This window comes from Numenius arquata, chromosome 8 (assembly GCF_964106895.1).
Source record: "Numenius arquata chromosome 8, bNumArq3.hap1.1, whole genome shotgun sequence".
In the NCBI taxonomy this organism is placed as follows: domain Eukaryota; kingdom Metazoa; phylum Chordata; class Aves; order Charadriiformes; family Scolopacidae; genus Numenius; species Numenius arquata.
Window position 1 is genome coordinate 43,399,189 of NC_133583.1, and position 16,384 is coordinate 43,415,572.

A 16,384-nucleotide genomic window follows, 5' to 3' on the forward strand; every position below is an offset into this window, starting at 1 on the left:
TAATAAGGGCCCAGGCAAACGCGCTCTCCTTATTTTGGAGGAAATACTCCCTTTTTATTTATTTTTTTTTGACTGTAACAGGCCCACAGCTGTTTTTAATACCCTGTCCAGTTAAATGACGGGAGCCTGTTCGCAATCAATGACACACGTTATTTATTAACTGCCTTCTTCCTAATTGTCCCCAGACGGGGACAGGGACACCACCGGCGTCTGGGGGGGGAGTGGGCGGGGCGAGGAGAAGCCACGCCCCACCGAGCTGAGGGGGCGTGACCTCTCATCGCCCCGCCCCCCCGCCCTCAGCCCCTCCCCGCTCCTTCACAGCGGTCCCCCGCTTTAGGCAGAAGGTGGCGGAGCGGGCGGGTGTCTCTGGCGGTGGTCGCTGTCCGCCCTTCTGTGCCCGCTGACAGCTGCTGTCGCTTGGCCGCTGCCTGAGGAGAGCGCGGCCGTCGGTGGCTGAGGGAGGGCGGCCGCCGCGCTCCCTCCCTCGTCCCTCACCGTGCCGTGCCCAGCCGGCGGCGCGGCTGCAGCGGCAGGCGGGGAAGCGCTTCTCGCCGCTCCGCCTCCGCCGTCGCCGCCCGTTTGCGGGGATGTGTGATTGCCATGGCGAGGCGGCTCTTCCCGGGGGCCTGGCTAAGGAAACCCCACTACGCGCAGGTAGGCCGGCAGCGGGCCGTCCCCCGCGGCGGGCGGGTCGGGCCGGGCAGGCCGGTGCCGGCACCCTTCCCTTCCCGTTTTTCCCTCTCCCCGGCAAAGTTACCTCAGGAGCGGGCGCCCCCCGCAGGGCTCGCCGTTTCTCCCGGCCCGGCGCGGGTGCGGCCGTCTTTCCCTCCCGCCGGCGCCTGGCGGCGGATGCTGCCGAGCGGCTCGGCCGGCGGGAGGTCGCGGCGCCGGGGCTTGAGGCGCTCTCCGCGGCCGGCGGGCCCCTGGGCGGGGAGCAGGTGCCGGGCGGCCTGGGGGGCCGCGGTGCCTGTTGCTGCCTCTCCCGCCAGCCGGATCGGGCCTCCCTTGCCGCCTCCCGGGTGCAGCGAGCTCCGCTGAGCGCCCTCCCCGAGCGGCCCGCGCTGCTCGCTGGCAGGACCTGTTACGCGGTGGCCCGCCCGCCGGCTCCCTCTGCCCCCGCCGGCTCCCTCTGCCCCCGCCGGCTCCCTCTGCCCCCGCCGGCTCCCTCTGCCCCCGCCGGCTCACAGGAGACTTTGAGTTGGGCAGCTGCGCCCGCGGCATTGTCAGGGCCCCGAGGAGCCCTCATGCTTCTCTCCACATGTCCCACCGTTACACCTATCGCCGGTGTTACGGGCATCCATCCCGTCCGAGGATGGACTAGGGCATGCATGAGGAGACTTTTTTTTCATGTGTCTTAAAAGAATGAGTGTCGGGCACTTTTGCTGCCCAGTAGCTGGTTGCTCCATGCATTTCCGTGTGTGTTCATAGACACGCTTTTGTATTTACATACAGAGGTAGACGTTTATATTACTTAAGCTATTTGTGTAAGGATGTTTCTGTTGAAAGTGCTGTAGCTGTCACGTAGTTAGGAAGTTCTACTGTGAAATGTTAGTCAGTTATGACCTTGCTGTATATCGAGGGGTTTTATCTGGGGTTTGTTTTTATCTGTTGCATTATATTTTAGTTAAATTGTAACTAAACCAAGCATTTTTTGAGTTCGAGGGGATAAACATAGTATTTCCTTTTCTTATATATGCTACTTATACATTTATCATCTGTTGATACCTTATTAAATGCTTTATGATCATTGGATCAAAAAATGTAAATTTCATCCTGATGCATTTTGAAGTCTCGGATGTTTTAATTTCTCCTCATCTGGACCTTTTCTGATCTTATTATCTGCTTGGAAGTACCTGAAGTGGGATGTAGCAGTTTAGGAGAAGTGCACATATATGGGTATAATCTTAACCTCTTTAGTGTTTGTTTTATGGTACGTATCTGCAAATCTGGGTCAGTATCACCTGATTTTCAGACTAGAAAAGATTGCTCAATCTATTTACTGAAGTAGACACTTGTATAGCATGTGGATTCCTATAAGAGAAGGCCTCTGATACAGATAAAAATGAATTAATAATCTGTATGCTACCTTTCAAATTAGGATTCTCCAAATGGTTTACCTTGATGATAAGTCTCTCTCTGATCATTGTGGTGTCTGATAACATTTTTCTCCATTCTTCTTCTCAACATTTACTTTAAGGCCTCTTTTAAAATCTGAGAAGCAGGAAGACAGCAAGATCATTTATTTATTAGAAAAGCCAAAGAAGTTAAATATTTGTTTCTATAACATTAAAAAAAATAGTTCTGATTGTGCTTTCTTATATTGGAAGCTGCATTTGAATATTCTACAGATATGTTTTAGAAGATCTAATAGTAGCTTGTGAACATTCACATATCTTTCTGTTAGACGGTGAATGTATGTTGATATTTGATGCATCCATAAAATGGCAGCAAGCTATCAATATATTGGCTTTTCTTGTCACTACGTGTTACTAGTGGTATGTAACAACTGTAGTCATGGTTTAACTCCCAGAGTGCTTTATTGAGATTAGTCTTCAAAGAGGCCGGTGCTCACTAGGTAAATGCTAGACTTTAACTCACTGAGATGTAGCTAGATGGAGCAAGATGGAAAGATCTGTGTAATATTGCTATATGCGGTATTTCAAGTAGCACACCAAGTGAGATGGTTGTACAATGGAAGGTATTGCTGAGTGACTTCCAAATATTGTTGGCTGGTGTTCCAGACTTTTTGCAAACTGTGTCAAGAAGTGAGTTGATAGAACATCAGGTTCTGTGAGGCAGAGCTTAATACCTGCTCTAGCTTTCCTGCTGTGATAGGAGCAGGATGCTATGAGTTGGTTTGCAACTGATACTCTATGCCAAATATTCTACTATTATTATTTTACGTGTTCTTGAGCTTTTATTCAAAATGCTAGATGCATAGGTATTCAGTTGATGATCTTACTTGGCAGCACATCCTTCTCAGCCAGAATCAGCTCATGTAAAAGGAGCAGGGTGAACTCTTAGATATCTTACCTGAGCCCAAAACCTAGTGGTTAGAGACCTACAGAGACAAGGTTAAAGTTTTGTCACAAAACAGTAACTCTGAAATACAGAATTTTCCATTTCCCATCTAGACTGCAAATAATGAAAAAACAGCAAAACAAATGAAACAACAAAAAACCCTCAAACCTGACAAACTTTTAAACACTACTAAATACCACCCCCCAAAAAAAAACAAACCTAATTGTATTTATAGGATTTTACAGTTGAGTGATTAACACTGTTGGGATGTGATTTATGTTTTACAAGGAGAGGTTAGTGTCTCAAATTTGGGAGTCATTGTCCTGAAATTCTTTCTGATAGCTGTAGTTAGCAATTGTATCATGAGGCTGAGGGCAAGCCAGCAGGTTTGTGCATGACAATAGTCATGTAAAGAGCACGTGTGCTTGGAAGCCTTCTGGCCTGTGGAGATTCTGAAACAAGTTTACAGACTCTTTAGAGATGTCCCATGGATTTCAGTATTGTAAAAGAGACTGTATTTGAAGGGTGGAAGAATAAACAAGTTTTAAAGACCTACATAACAGAAACTTCCTATATCGTCTCTTTCCTTTAAGATTTTAATCCTTCTTGGTTTTTTTTTTTTTTTCCCTTCTTAACCTTTTAAGGGGAAACATCCAGTTTTCTATCTTGGTCATTATCTTTTGAAGATAATGAATAAGATATCTGTGTTGCTTACTCAGTCTGATTGCTTGGGGTACAAATTCAAGACACTAGCATAATCTTAAGCATGCACTGCCCACTCTTTAAAGTGTGAATGTGCCCAGTACATGGCATCCAAGACAGCGTGGGCTAATATTCTCAGGCATCACGTCAGCCTACCTGAAATGCATCCTGTGATCCATGAACCAACTTGAACAGAGAATAAAACGGGATTTCTAACATGATCAGCCTACATATATTTTTTTTTTTAATCTGTTCTTTTCTATTGCTAGTAAATAAAACAAATGGAGTGAGCAACTCAGACTTGGAGAAGATTAGTGCAGTATGGTTATGTGGAATACTTTGCAGAATTACGCTCTCTGTACTATTAAACAAAGAAACACTTTCATAGTCTTTACTTTTTATTTAAAACATTTTTATGGTTACACTTAGCAAAGAACTGGCAAGTTATGTTGCATTCTGATCCGCTACTCTCCATATGCTTTGGAGTGCATCCAGGCTTGAGTTGTGCCAGAAGTGGTTTTCCAGTTCTGTTCCAGGGGATGAATGTCTAATTATTATTCAATGCACATGACTTAGTAGAATATACAAGTGATGGAAGAAGTCGACTCTGTAATATCCTTTTAAGCATTACAAGTGCTTTCCTTCATTCTTGCGTTCCCTGGCTCATATTTAAAAGTCTTGATGGAAGAGTGGAGCGGAAAGGAGAAACTGTGTTTTCTGGTTTTGAACACTCCTTCCTTTTTTGATAATTCTGGAACTCTCACTCCTTCCGTAACCCTGAATATGTTGTTATTAAAAATGTTTCGTAGCAGCTTGTCATGATTCCAAATGAGGTCTGTCTATACGTATTGCTCCCTAATCTCTGTATGTATTGCTCCCTACCCTCTGTCTGGGACTTCTTGCTCGGAAATGTATTCAAACGATCTGCATAGCATATGTGCAGTAAGTCCACTGCATTCAGGGTGCATTAGTGCACATGGGACCTAACCAGGCTTATTAAATCCATGTTTCTGCTGCATTAGTACAGCACACGCACATCAGTTCTGGCACTTCCAAGATGAACTGCACTAAGTGTGTCTACGATCCCAGACCGATTCTGGGGAGGAATCGGAAATTTGATAGGGGGAGCGTATGGAAAGAAACCAAATAATGGTTGGGCCTTTTGCTGAACGTGATAAGGAGGTCTTCATTAGAAAAGCAGTTCCTTTTGAATCAGAGAGAGTGGAACCTTGTGGTCTTCTGTAAGCAGATACATGCTCTTGTCCACGCTCTGAACTGGCAGGATATAAGTCTCTTGCAAGTCAAAAGCTACGCGACTGCATTGGCACAGTGCTGAGCCCGAAATAAATCTAGCTTCTTTGGAACTTCCTGCCAAGTATATGATGTACTCAGATGGCATTTGGGGAGGATTTTCTGTCCCAAATGCATTTTCTTTCTGCCTGAGAAGGAGGACAAATTTGGATAAACCAAAAGTATTCTGACCTGTACTAAGAATATGGTCAATACTCTGCAGTGGTCCTGAGGCCTGCAGGCCACTGCTGGTCTCTGAGATTGTGTGCATTTAATTAAACAGTGTGCATTTAATACAAAATTGCATTAAATAGCACTTTGGTTTAAAGTTTAGTATTATAAAGGTTCATAGAAGGAGTCGGCAAGAAATTCTGAGGAATTAAGAGGGTTTGTTGTCGCAGAAGCTTTGGTTTCAAGCAGTTTCTACACATGAAACAGCTTTGCTTAAACTTGCCAGATTTATTTCTATTGATCTTTCTCAGATTTTACCAGTAGTTTTGGGTGCTGTATTATTTATGTTCTGCAATTTTAGTGTTACTAGAAATAGTTAAAAAAAAAAAAACCCACAACCAACAAAAACCCCTGTCTCTAAAGGAAATCACTGTGTCTTATCTTTCAAATAGATGAAAGATAATTATTAGCACTTATTTGCTATAACTGGTGATTCACAGGAGCTTCCTCTTATTATGTGTGGGGAAATACTGAAGAAAGTTTATTTATTAGAATTCTCAATGATCATATTAATAGAAGACATTTTGTAGAGAAGAGCCTTGTGACAGGCTTAAGGAAAACCATTGTCAGAATTGTCCGTAGAAATGAGGATGTGATAAAATAACTTTTAGTTCTCCCTGTAGGTGTTCTGCAATATTTTATTAAGGTCTAGGTAATTAAATAGTTTGGAAAGGTTCACCTCTGAAAACAAAAATCGAATTGGAAAAAAAGCAAATACTTTTTTTTATCTTTTCCTATTCAAACTCTGCCCCAAGCATCCTGTTCTCTGCAGACTTATTTTCCAGACTGACTGCAGCTGTGGAACACTAATCCTTCATATATTTGCATTTAGTATCTGCAAATGACATTTGTGTCCTTCTTGTGGTTGCTTGTTCATAATAATCTGCAACCCATGTATTTTTTTAAAAGTTTTATGAGCTTGTGTCTCACACAGATGTTGCTTGAAACACTGAAAACTGCCTGCCATTATGTTTGGTATCCTTCTTGTTTGTGGGTAGAATTTCACATAATAAAAGAAGTTCTCACGTTACTTTGAATTTCTGAAAGTGTGTGTGATGAAGTTAGAGATCCAGATTTGGCTTCTGTGAGCTGGAAAGCCCTGGAAAACATGCTGGTATGTCGAAATAAACATACCCAGAAACTCTGTACTGGTGCAATTTTTGTCATGGATTGTTTTTGTGTGTTGTGTTGGGTATCAAAATATGGAATGTATTGCAAACTGTGATAGTTTCTGGCAAACCATACTTTTCTTTGGAGAAATAAAATGAAAAATTGCATTTAAGAAAAAGCACTTAAAGTTCCTGGAAGGCTTGGTGCTTATCAGAAGAAAGGAAGTATCTTGCTATAGCTTCTGCCTTGATTTGATTATTTTTTATAGCAAAAAAATTATTTCCCCTTAATGTTCTTTGTCTTCCAACTTGGATAACAGATCTTAAAAGAAATACTTGGAATGCTTTGTAGAATGCAATATAGGGTAAACTGGGACTTGGAACATATGAATAGGTCCCCTGTAGCCTGTCCCAAAGAAGCTAAGTCAATCTAACATTGAACTTTTATTAGCATGATTGTAAGCGTTGACATTCATGCATGTGTTTCTTTGGCACAGAATTTTAGCATTGTTTGGATGTATGGTAGGTTCTTTTATATTGCAAGAATAGATATTCTGGATGCAGTTTGTTTATAGATGGAAGCTTTGAAGAGGGAAAAAAAAGTAGGAAATGCTATAATTGAATACACTTTTTGTTAACTTGACACCCCCTCCCCTTCTGATTTGCATAGTCAGACCTGCCCTTGTGTTGCAGCCTGCCCTTTTTTGGCTAAAAGGAGAAAGCCATGAACTGAAGTGTTTTAAATTAATTAAATTATTCTGCTTGGATTTGAAACGTTTTTTAGCTTATTTTTAACTGGTGCTTTTATTTACTTTCTGAAAGAAATAGTACCAAGACTTTTCTGAAGAATGGGACTTACAGGGAAAGTGTTTCCATCAAGAATGTGCAGAGGTTATGTCAAGATATGAGACGACTTCTGGTAGGATTCAAAAAAGTTAATTTGAAAAACCATTATTAAACTTCATAAATGAAAAACACTTGAAAATTAAAGTAAGTGAGATGATAGAGAAAGCACCCAGCTTCGCTACCGAATTCTTAAATTATGACTGTACTATAGCACTGTTTACTTTTTAAAAAAAAAAAAAAAAAAAAACTAAAACACAAACTGCCTCCACATTTCTGGAGAAAGTTTTTATGTATAGGGATGTCATCTGTCAGCTTTTCCAGCTGCTGTAGGCCAAGTGCTGGATGGAGAACAGGAGACTACCATTCTTTCTTGCTCTGTATAGTGTCTTTAGCAGCTCTAGGCTGACTATAGAGCGTGGGAGGTTAGGTAGGAAGAGGACTTACCTGAAATGACAAACAAGATTCCTCTTTCTTTTTTTTTTTTTTTTTTTTTTTCTGGCAGCAAATTTAGGTGGAGCATCACAAGCTGTTTAGAAACATCCTTTTCAGATTGGATGCTCAAGAGTTTTGTTGCTGGAGATGTGTGCGTGTGATGGTTGTGTTTGGGACTGACTTACTTTTATGAAATACCTGATAAACCTTTGTCTGAGTTAGGTTCACAACACTATGCTGGTGGTATATGTTTAGATAGAAAATAAAATTTCTTAAGTTAGCTCTGTGACAGTGTATATGAGGAAGTGAAGGATGGTTTGAGTCAGCCTTTGTCAAAGCAGCAATTCTAACTTCAGTCTGGCACATCTTAATTGTAAGGGGGCTAACCACTGAGCTCTGTGGGGCATTGCTGGGGTAGTCCAAAATGTTCCTCTGACCCCACGCTCCCTTAGTTTACTATACGTGCAACTAAAGTGGCAGAGTGGGCATGCACCCATACCTTAGCTACTCCAGCTCATTATTTTTTTGACTACTGGAAACTTCCAGTGAAAATGTTTTTATCATTAATAGGATGATTTTCAGAGTATGAGACCTGAGTGCATTTGCTTCTACACTCTGTTGTGCGGTGGTAACCTTTGACAGCAGATTTGGGCAAGGGAGAAGAACTGGAAATAATGGGCAGCTGTTTGCTCTGTTGACTAAAACTTAATCCCAACAAAAAGATGAGTACAAGTAAATAATGAACATGCATTCATTATATAGTTATCAATTTTTACTGATGATATGATTTTTATCAAAATATCATGCTTTAATTACAAATAACTTTTTGTACATCTCTATCTCATTGTGCTTGCAAAGTCAAAGAAGATAATTCTTTCTGTTGATGCTGTATCTAGTTACAGAAACGTTAGGCCAAAGTAAAAATAGATGAATGACTCACCTAGTTAAATAATTTCAAGAACTGCACTACAGAGCAGACATTGGTATTATTACGATGTTGAAACCAGCAAAAAAAAAAAAAAAAGACAAAAAAACCTCTGGGTTATGAAACCATGAGTTTTTAGGTGGTATAAGAACAAATGAAAATAAGTAAATTATTACGGAAGACATTGAACCTGCATTACTATACTATAGTAGTTCTTATTTTTAAGTGCTAAAACTATTATGTATCATCTGTCCTTCAACCAGCAGACAGTATGAAGATAGCAAAGAAAAAGTATGTTATGTTCTCTAGATGGACTGAGAAAAATCTGTTTGTATGCTCACAACTGATCCAGATCAGGCGATCCCTCAATCTAGTACCTTAAATGTTTTTTGATCTACTGGTTTGGTTCTCCTCTCAGTTCAAAACTGTGTTTCAAGAGACCTCTGCTGGAGGGCTGTCTCGGAGCTGGTAACCTGGATTTCCTGGGAGAGATCTGCTGGAGCGGAATAGATCTCTTTGGTTTTGTTTTGGCTTATTTTATGTAGTGTGGGTGTAAGAACTAAACTATGCAAAGAATCCATCTGTCCTGCTTACAGCTTTCCTTTGGTTCTGGAAGTGAGAACAGGGAGAGAGACACTCTCCTAGTGCTTTGCCATAGCACCTTTGCTGGCTTCCCAGAGCTGTGAAAGAAGGATGCTCGTGGATGATAAGTGTATTTTATAAACGGGCAGTTGTTTAGGACAGGGATTCTGAAGTAGGGAAGTTGTGGTGGAGAAACTGTAGAAGCGTATGAGACACTGAATAGTGCTGGAAGCTTACTTGAGAATGGAAGACTGGAACTGAGGCTGGTGTTGCAGAATCAGATGGAAATAGACTGGAAATAACCAGAAGAAAAAATAGCAGACAATGTGTTGTTCAAGAGGGGCACACTAAGACTGGCTAAGCAAACAGCTTGAGATGGGCACTGGAAAGAAAAAAAAACCAAAAACTAGTAAGTGAAAATTGTAAATGACTAAATACAGAAAATGACCTGGAAGGAAGAATAGATGAGGTTGAGTCCACCTGAGCTTGAACTAAGATTTCAGTTCTCTTCTGTAGGAGATGTGAGGGGGAAGTATTTCTGAACCCATTGGTAAAGTATCGGTTCTCACTTATTACTGGGTCACATGTAGGATGGCTTGTACTGCTTTTCATCAGTCTGTTCAAGTAGCGTGGTTTGCAAGAAAGTTTGTGATTCTTCATGTTGTAAGCATGTAGGTGTGGTATTTTGTCTTTTTAGTGCAATATCCTAGCTTAAAGTCTTGCAATTTTGTCGTTTATAATGGGAAAATATAATAATGGGAAAGGCTTATGCATGGCATTTCTTTTCTTGATGCTCCCCAGACCCTTGCTGTCAGTTTTGTTTTCTTAACTGTTCTGTCCTACCCCCAGCTTCCCCATACGTTTATTTTTAAGCTCTTTCTAAATGTGCTGTAACCACACAGCATTATTGTTGGTCATCTTTTGTACTCCATCCAGTTTGTATCCATATTGTGGACATCACGCTTTAGAGGAAATTACATGTTACTCCAACTAAGGTCTTTGTGGCTCTGAGGAAAATAGCAGAAATCATTCCTGTCTTAGAACGCTCCCAATAAAATATCATAAAAGAACTGGTTGAAGGAAGTATCTGGTCAAGATTTATCACCAGAATAAAGGCAATTAGTTGTATCTCTCTGTTCTTTTAACTAGGTAGTTTTAAGATCAAGTCAAGTGAATGTGTGTGAAGGAATAGGGATGCAGAGCTGAGGCATATGGCAGGACTGCAGCTGTATGGATTGCAATCACCTTTTGGGTGTTGGAATCCTTTCTTGGATTATTTCTTCCAAGAGGAAAAGGCTGTAATACATGCTGGTTGTTCATCATATTTTTATAAGTACTCATAAATTATTGTAGTCTATTTAAAAAAAACTTGTGATGAAATATTTGATTACTTAGTTTCTAAATTTGCATTGATAATTCCTTGATGGGTTTTTCTTTTTCTTTTTTTTTTTTCTTAAAGTTTCTTCAAAGCATCTTTATTGGTGGACCATTGATGTAGTCTAATATGACAATCCTGTATTCCTGTACAGCTCTCTCCTACCTTTCCTTCTCTAGTTACATATAGATAAGAGGGTGCTTGAGCACTTCACTTTAATAAGTGGCCCAAATCTTTGAAAGTAATTTTCATTTCAGTAAGTGTTTTGGTTCCAGTATTTGTATTCCATGTTCCTCTTATTCTATATTTATATTAAAGATGTGCAGTTTCATTGAACTGTTAGACATCTACACTGCCACAATAAGGCTTTCAAAATTCTGATATACTTTTCAAACAGCATAAACAAAACCTTTATATTATTTAATGATAAGCCTTAGTATTTAGTCTTAATCATGGATGTTTAGAGAAGACTAAGGATTCTATAAACATGGTTTACTGTGGGTGATTACAATGATTTGGTTTTTAAGTGACTTTTTCATACATGAATATGCTGTGTGTATTACAGAAAGGAATATTCATTTTGCTCTCCTCACAATCTAAAACATAAATGGTTAAAAAAGATTGCTTGCAGTACGTGGTCTTTTTTAAACTGGCTTCACTTGCAGCACTGGCAGTTGAGGAACTGAAAATGAGGCAAATAGGTTTAAAATGTTTTAGTAAAATTACTTCAGAATATTTCTACTGGTTTTGCCAAGGTGCACTATCCTGCAGTTGTGCTGACACAATGATTTGTAGGCTGAAATGAATATATTTGAGATGAATTAGTTACCTTGATATGTCTGTATGTGTGTGATGGCAAAACTACTCATCGTTACTACCTTTCTTAGAACCTTTTCCAAACACATGGAATGATTTCTGTACGAGGAACAGCTAAGTTAGGACCTCTCAATCTGGAAAAGAGATGACATGGCAGGGAGATATGTGGTGGAGGCTCACAAAATCATGATAGACGTGGAGAGAGTGGACGGAAATTGATAACTCATTTCTTCCAATACACAAACTAGGAGATCTCAAGCAAAGGTAATGTTAACCAGGTTGAAGCAAAATAAAGCCCAGTCCCTGACCCCAGTACAGTGGATAGTAGACCTGTGGAATTAATTGCTAAAGGGTGTTCTGGATGCTAAAAGCTTATGTGGATTTTAAGGAGTCTGGGTAAGTTCATGAATGATAAATGGTTTGAGATTTACTAAATATAGAAAATCACATCTGCCTTAGCAGGTTCTTCTAGAGGAAAATGAGAGCACATTTGGGATATGTTATATGTTATCACTCTTCGATGGCAGCCATTTATAGCTATTGCTGAAGATCAGGATACTAGTAGAAATGGGTATCATACTGACAGCTGTTCTCATGCACTTTACTTATATTCTGTTGCTAAAGCTGATTTTGACTTTCTAATTCTTTTCTAATCCTGATTTGAGTATGAAAATCAAACTGTTAGCACACCAGACTTGGCCGGGGGGGGGGGGGGGGAGGGGGAGGAAAAGATCAAAATGTGCCTCCTCCCTTTCAAGGCACTTAGCTCTCCCTCAGTTCTTAATTTATAGATACTTTTTTCCTCTGTCCCTAGTGAAAAATGTAAATGTGAGGCCACAGAAACAACAGGAAAGCCTTGCATGCAGTTATGAGAGAGACCACTGAAGGTGAGGCTAGTACAGAGGAATTTTACTTGCATAATTAAATAGTATCATTTCAAGGAAGGAGTGGAAGATGTGGAACCTATCCCTGATACCCACCCTGCTCACTGTATATGTCTTGTATATTTATACATTAACACAGATGATTTTTTGACCAGATTGCTGGTCTGTTGGATTTGGTTTACCAGGATTGGAACATAAGTAACTGGTTTTAGAGAAAAATGGAGGTAGTTGAGCTCTGACAGCTATGATTTTGATCAGACTTGTTCTTGCAGCCTGGCTTGCCTTATGAGGGTCTGACACATCTTATTTTTTTTACTTATATCTTAATTTTCCTCCACCTATATAAGTCAAACTGACCTCCCCTGTCAGTTTTGCTCACTGAAGGAAGCGAATGTTCCATGTAATGCAGTCTGCTTATTTTATCACTGTGGAGGTCAAATTCTTAAAGGTGAAATATTAAATCATGTTTGTTTCTATGATTCTGACTACTAATGAATTACAGAGGATATTTTCTCTTTGTTTCCTTTAGGTACGTTTCTCATATATGAGGATGAAGTATCTCTTCATCTCTTGGTTAGTAGTATTTATTGGCAGCTGGGTTATGTATGTTCAGTACTCCACCTACACAGAACTATGCAGAGGACATGACTGTAGGAAAATAATAGTAAGTATATTTAGCATAGCTTTCTTAAGTGTTTGTCCAGACTAATTCCACAGCCAGTTCAGTCAGTGCCACATGTAAATTAATCAAATTCTGATATTCCATCATGTTAAAGTAAGATTATGTCTTCAATTACAGATAAAACTATTTATGTTTCTAAACATTGTTTTGGTATAGGGTTATTAAAATTGTTTTCTTATATTTTTTGTTCAAGGGCCAGGTGCTGGGAGAGAGATACAGTTGTTGCCTCCTCTCTTGGGCAATTTGTTCAATATTTTTCTCCCTGTTTGTTTCAGTGTGATAAATATAAGACTGGAGTTATTGATGGGTCAGCATGTAGCAGTCTTTGTGCTAAAGAAACATTGTATTTTGGAAAATGTTTGTCAACAAAGCCCAATAACCAGGTAAGGCTTTGCTCATCCAACCTTGTTTTATTATTTCCCACTGAAATGTTATTCTTTAGAACATCAAGTAGACTTTAGTGTCAGTAAGTCGTATCTGATACGGATTATTTCAAATTCTATTTGCTGTGACATGCAGAGCGTGTTTATATATAATGTATATCTATATATTATATAGAATATCTAGGTATACTATATACAATATGCACCTGTAATATTACATATTATTCCTCTATGTAGAGGGGTATATTACTATTTTATAAGCATATATATAAAATATATGGTTTCTTCCACATTTTAACACCATACTAATTCTCTGCTATCCTGCTTCCCAAATAGAAGCAGCAGCCTCTTAACAACCTATGCAAAGATGGTAGTAATGCCAATATACTGTTTATCAAGCTCTCTTTGTGTTTTGACAGTGTAGTGTCTCTTAAATACCTGCAGTAGTGTATTGTTTGCAGTTGCCACTGTTTGAATGTGCTCTGTGCATTCTCTGTACTCGGGACTCCATTTTCTAATCTGTGTTGCCACTTGACTCTTGAAGCAGTGTTTGGAGTACAGGTGGTCTTTAGATGATGGGCTTCTACAGTGTTTCTTACCTTTTCCCCTCTTCACCTGCATAGATGTATTTAGGAATCTGGGGAAATCTCCAAGGTGTTATAAAATGCCAGATGGAAGAAGCTGCCCAACCTGATTTTGGTACTGACCCAGAACCAAGGAAGGAAATAGTCCTGTTTGATAAACCAACAAGAGGAACCACTGTTGAGAAATTCAAAGAAATGGTATATGGTCTTTTTAAAGTAAGTATATGCTTATTTATTCTACTTTGGTAGAAAGGCTTATTTTCCTGCAGCTGGAGAGAATGTCCTATTGTATGAGCCTTGTTCAAGTGTATGTCAGAAAAACAATCAGCACAAAAATAGTTTTTCCCAGAGGTGCTTATCTCGAAGTTTAAAGTAATTATCAGGTTTTCTCCTTGCTTTTTAGCAGATGCGAGCTGGTATGCATCTTGCATATGTACAGCTTTCGCTTCTATTTGCATAGAAAATGTGGTAAAAATATTTTTTTTTTGCTTGTTTTGGGGCTATTGTAACCAGGTACAAAGACTGAAGCACAATCTGGAAACTGTTCATGCTTGGGAAGAGTTACTATGTTAACTGAGCAACGGGAATGTCTCCAGCCAGAATGACCAGCCATACTTCTCCCAGTTCTTTCTGCGTTATATTAATGTGATACTTATTTCTATTGACTTAATGCTACCCCTGAATTTTCATTATATAGAGTCATCACTTTGATGCTGTGTCAATACTGATTTTGAGTTTTCTTCCTTAAAATTTTCGTGCTATTGTCATAGCTCCGATGTCTGCAATGATGGAAATAATGCTGTTCTAGCCAAGTCAGCATATGTGCACACATAATTATGTAAAGCTGATGACAGTTGTCATGCATTACAGTAGCTTTGTCTCTAAGAATGGCTGAGCAACAGGTGTTTTAGAGGAGTTTTTAGGAGAATTTGGGAAAAGCTCATGTGACCTTCTATGTGTGATGGTGGTAGTTGAAAATGCAACAGTTAGGATTCCGGCAATGGCTTCTTTCTGTCTATTGATACAATGGAGGTTGTTATATCAAATAAGAAAATCAAGTATTTCAGTACACTCATTGAATGGGATTTGTACCCAATGTGTCTTGGTACTTTTTATAGTTGGCCAAAATGTAGTTGATACTGTAATTTCTCTACACTTGTAAGGTTTAATCAGCTGAAAACTAAACCTGATCCAAACATTTGATTTCTACATACTAGTACTTTCAGAACATCTTACACTCAGTGCCTTTGAAAACTGAACAAAACTGAAGCTTTTCAGGCATCTGGTAGCAAGTCCTGTAACATCTATAACCAATGAAAGCTAGAACTAAACATACCCTAATTGCACTATCCATAGAAGAAGAATAGCTGGAGGTAGAATGATGGGTGGATTGGTGGTAGTTGATGAAATCATGCTTAATCTTTTTCGTTGTTTGTTTTTAGGAAAAATTGGGTGAACAAGGAAATCTTTCAGAACTGGTTAATCTCATTCTGTCTTTTGCTGATGGAAACAAAGATGGTAGAGTTTCTTTGCCAGAGGCGAAATCTGCATGGGCACTTCTGCAGCTAGACGAGTTTCTCCTAATGGTGATCTTGCAGGATAAAGAACATACTCCCAAGTTGATGGGATTTTGTGGGGATCTCTATGTGACCGAAAGAGTTGAATATACCTCTCTCTATGGAATCAGCCTTCCATGGATCATAGAACTTTTCATTCCCTCTGGCTTCAGAAAGAGCATGGACCAATGGTTTACTCCATCATGGCCAAGAAAGGCGAAAATAGCTATAGGGCTTTTAGAATTTGTGGAAGATATTTTCCATGGACCTTATGGAAACTTTCTTATGTGTGATACAAGTGCCAAAAACTTGGGATATAATGATAAATATGATTTGAAAATGATGGACATGAAAAAAATTGTGCCAGAAACAAATCTGAAGGAAATAATTAAAGACCGTCAGTGTGAATCAGATTTGGACTGTATTTATGGTACAGACTGTAGAACTCTGTGTGACCAAAGCAAAATGAGATGTACCACAGAAGTAATTCAGCCAAACTTGGCAAAAGCCTGTCAGCTACTTAAAGACTATCTGCTTCGTGGTGCTCCTTCCGATATCCATGAAGAACTAGAGAAACAACTGTACTTGTGTATTGCCCTTAAAGTCACAGCAAATCAGATGGAAATGGAGCATTCTTTAATACTCAATAACTTAAAAACTTTACTGTGGAAGAAGATTTCCCATACAAATGATTCTTAGCTTCTTCACTAGCAGAAGGTAATATTGATGCCAGCCACTAGAGGTGGCCTACCACGTTTGATAAAAACAATCTGCAGTGTTTTTAAAAGACAACTCTTTACTCAGATTTCATGAATGGCTCTTTATCTCTTGCCCTTCAGTCAGGACCTTATGACAGAGCTTCTCAAAAAATGAACACGCCACTGGATGATCGGGCAGAGGCCAGAAGCACTTCTGGTGTTCCAGTGCTATGCTAAGGAAACAAAAAACCCTGCATGCTTGGCTGTT

The 16,384-nt window shown here is 39.7% G+C and overlaps 1 protein-coding gene across 2 annotated transcripts; it reads left to right on the forward strand.

Annotated features, from left to right (window-relative positions):
- The first annotated feature begins 600 nt into the window (after window positions 1-600).
- On the forward strand, window positions 601-16,282 carry DIPK1A (divergent protein kinase domain 1A). 2 transcript variants are annotated; one of them, XM_074151852.1, is made up of 5 exons: window positions 601-654; window positions 12,743-12,877; window positions 13,171-13,278; window positions 13,902-14,078; window positions 15,305-16,282. In XM_074151852.1, exons 1-5 carry the CDS (start codon window positions 601-603, stop codon window positions 16,115-16,117), a joined length of 1,287 nt encoding a protein of 428 aa, XP_074007953.1. In that variant the 3' UTR covers window positions 16,118-16,282. The 2 variants fall into 2 exon arrangements, with proteins under 2 accessions (XP_074007953.1, XP_074007954.1); XM_074151853.1 differs by lacking the exons at window positions 601-654; window positions 13,902-14,078 and having other exon boundaries at window positions 12,752-12,877; window positions 15,305-16,117.
- The last annotated feature ends 102 nt before the right edge of the window (window positions 16,283-16,384 follow it).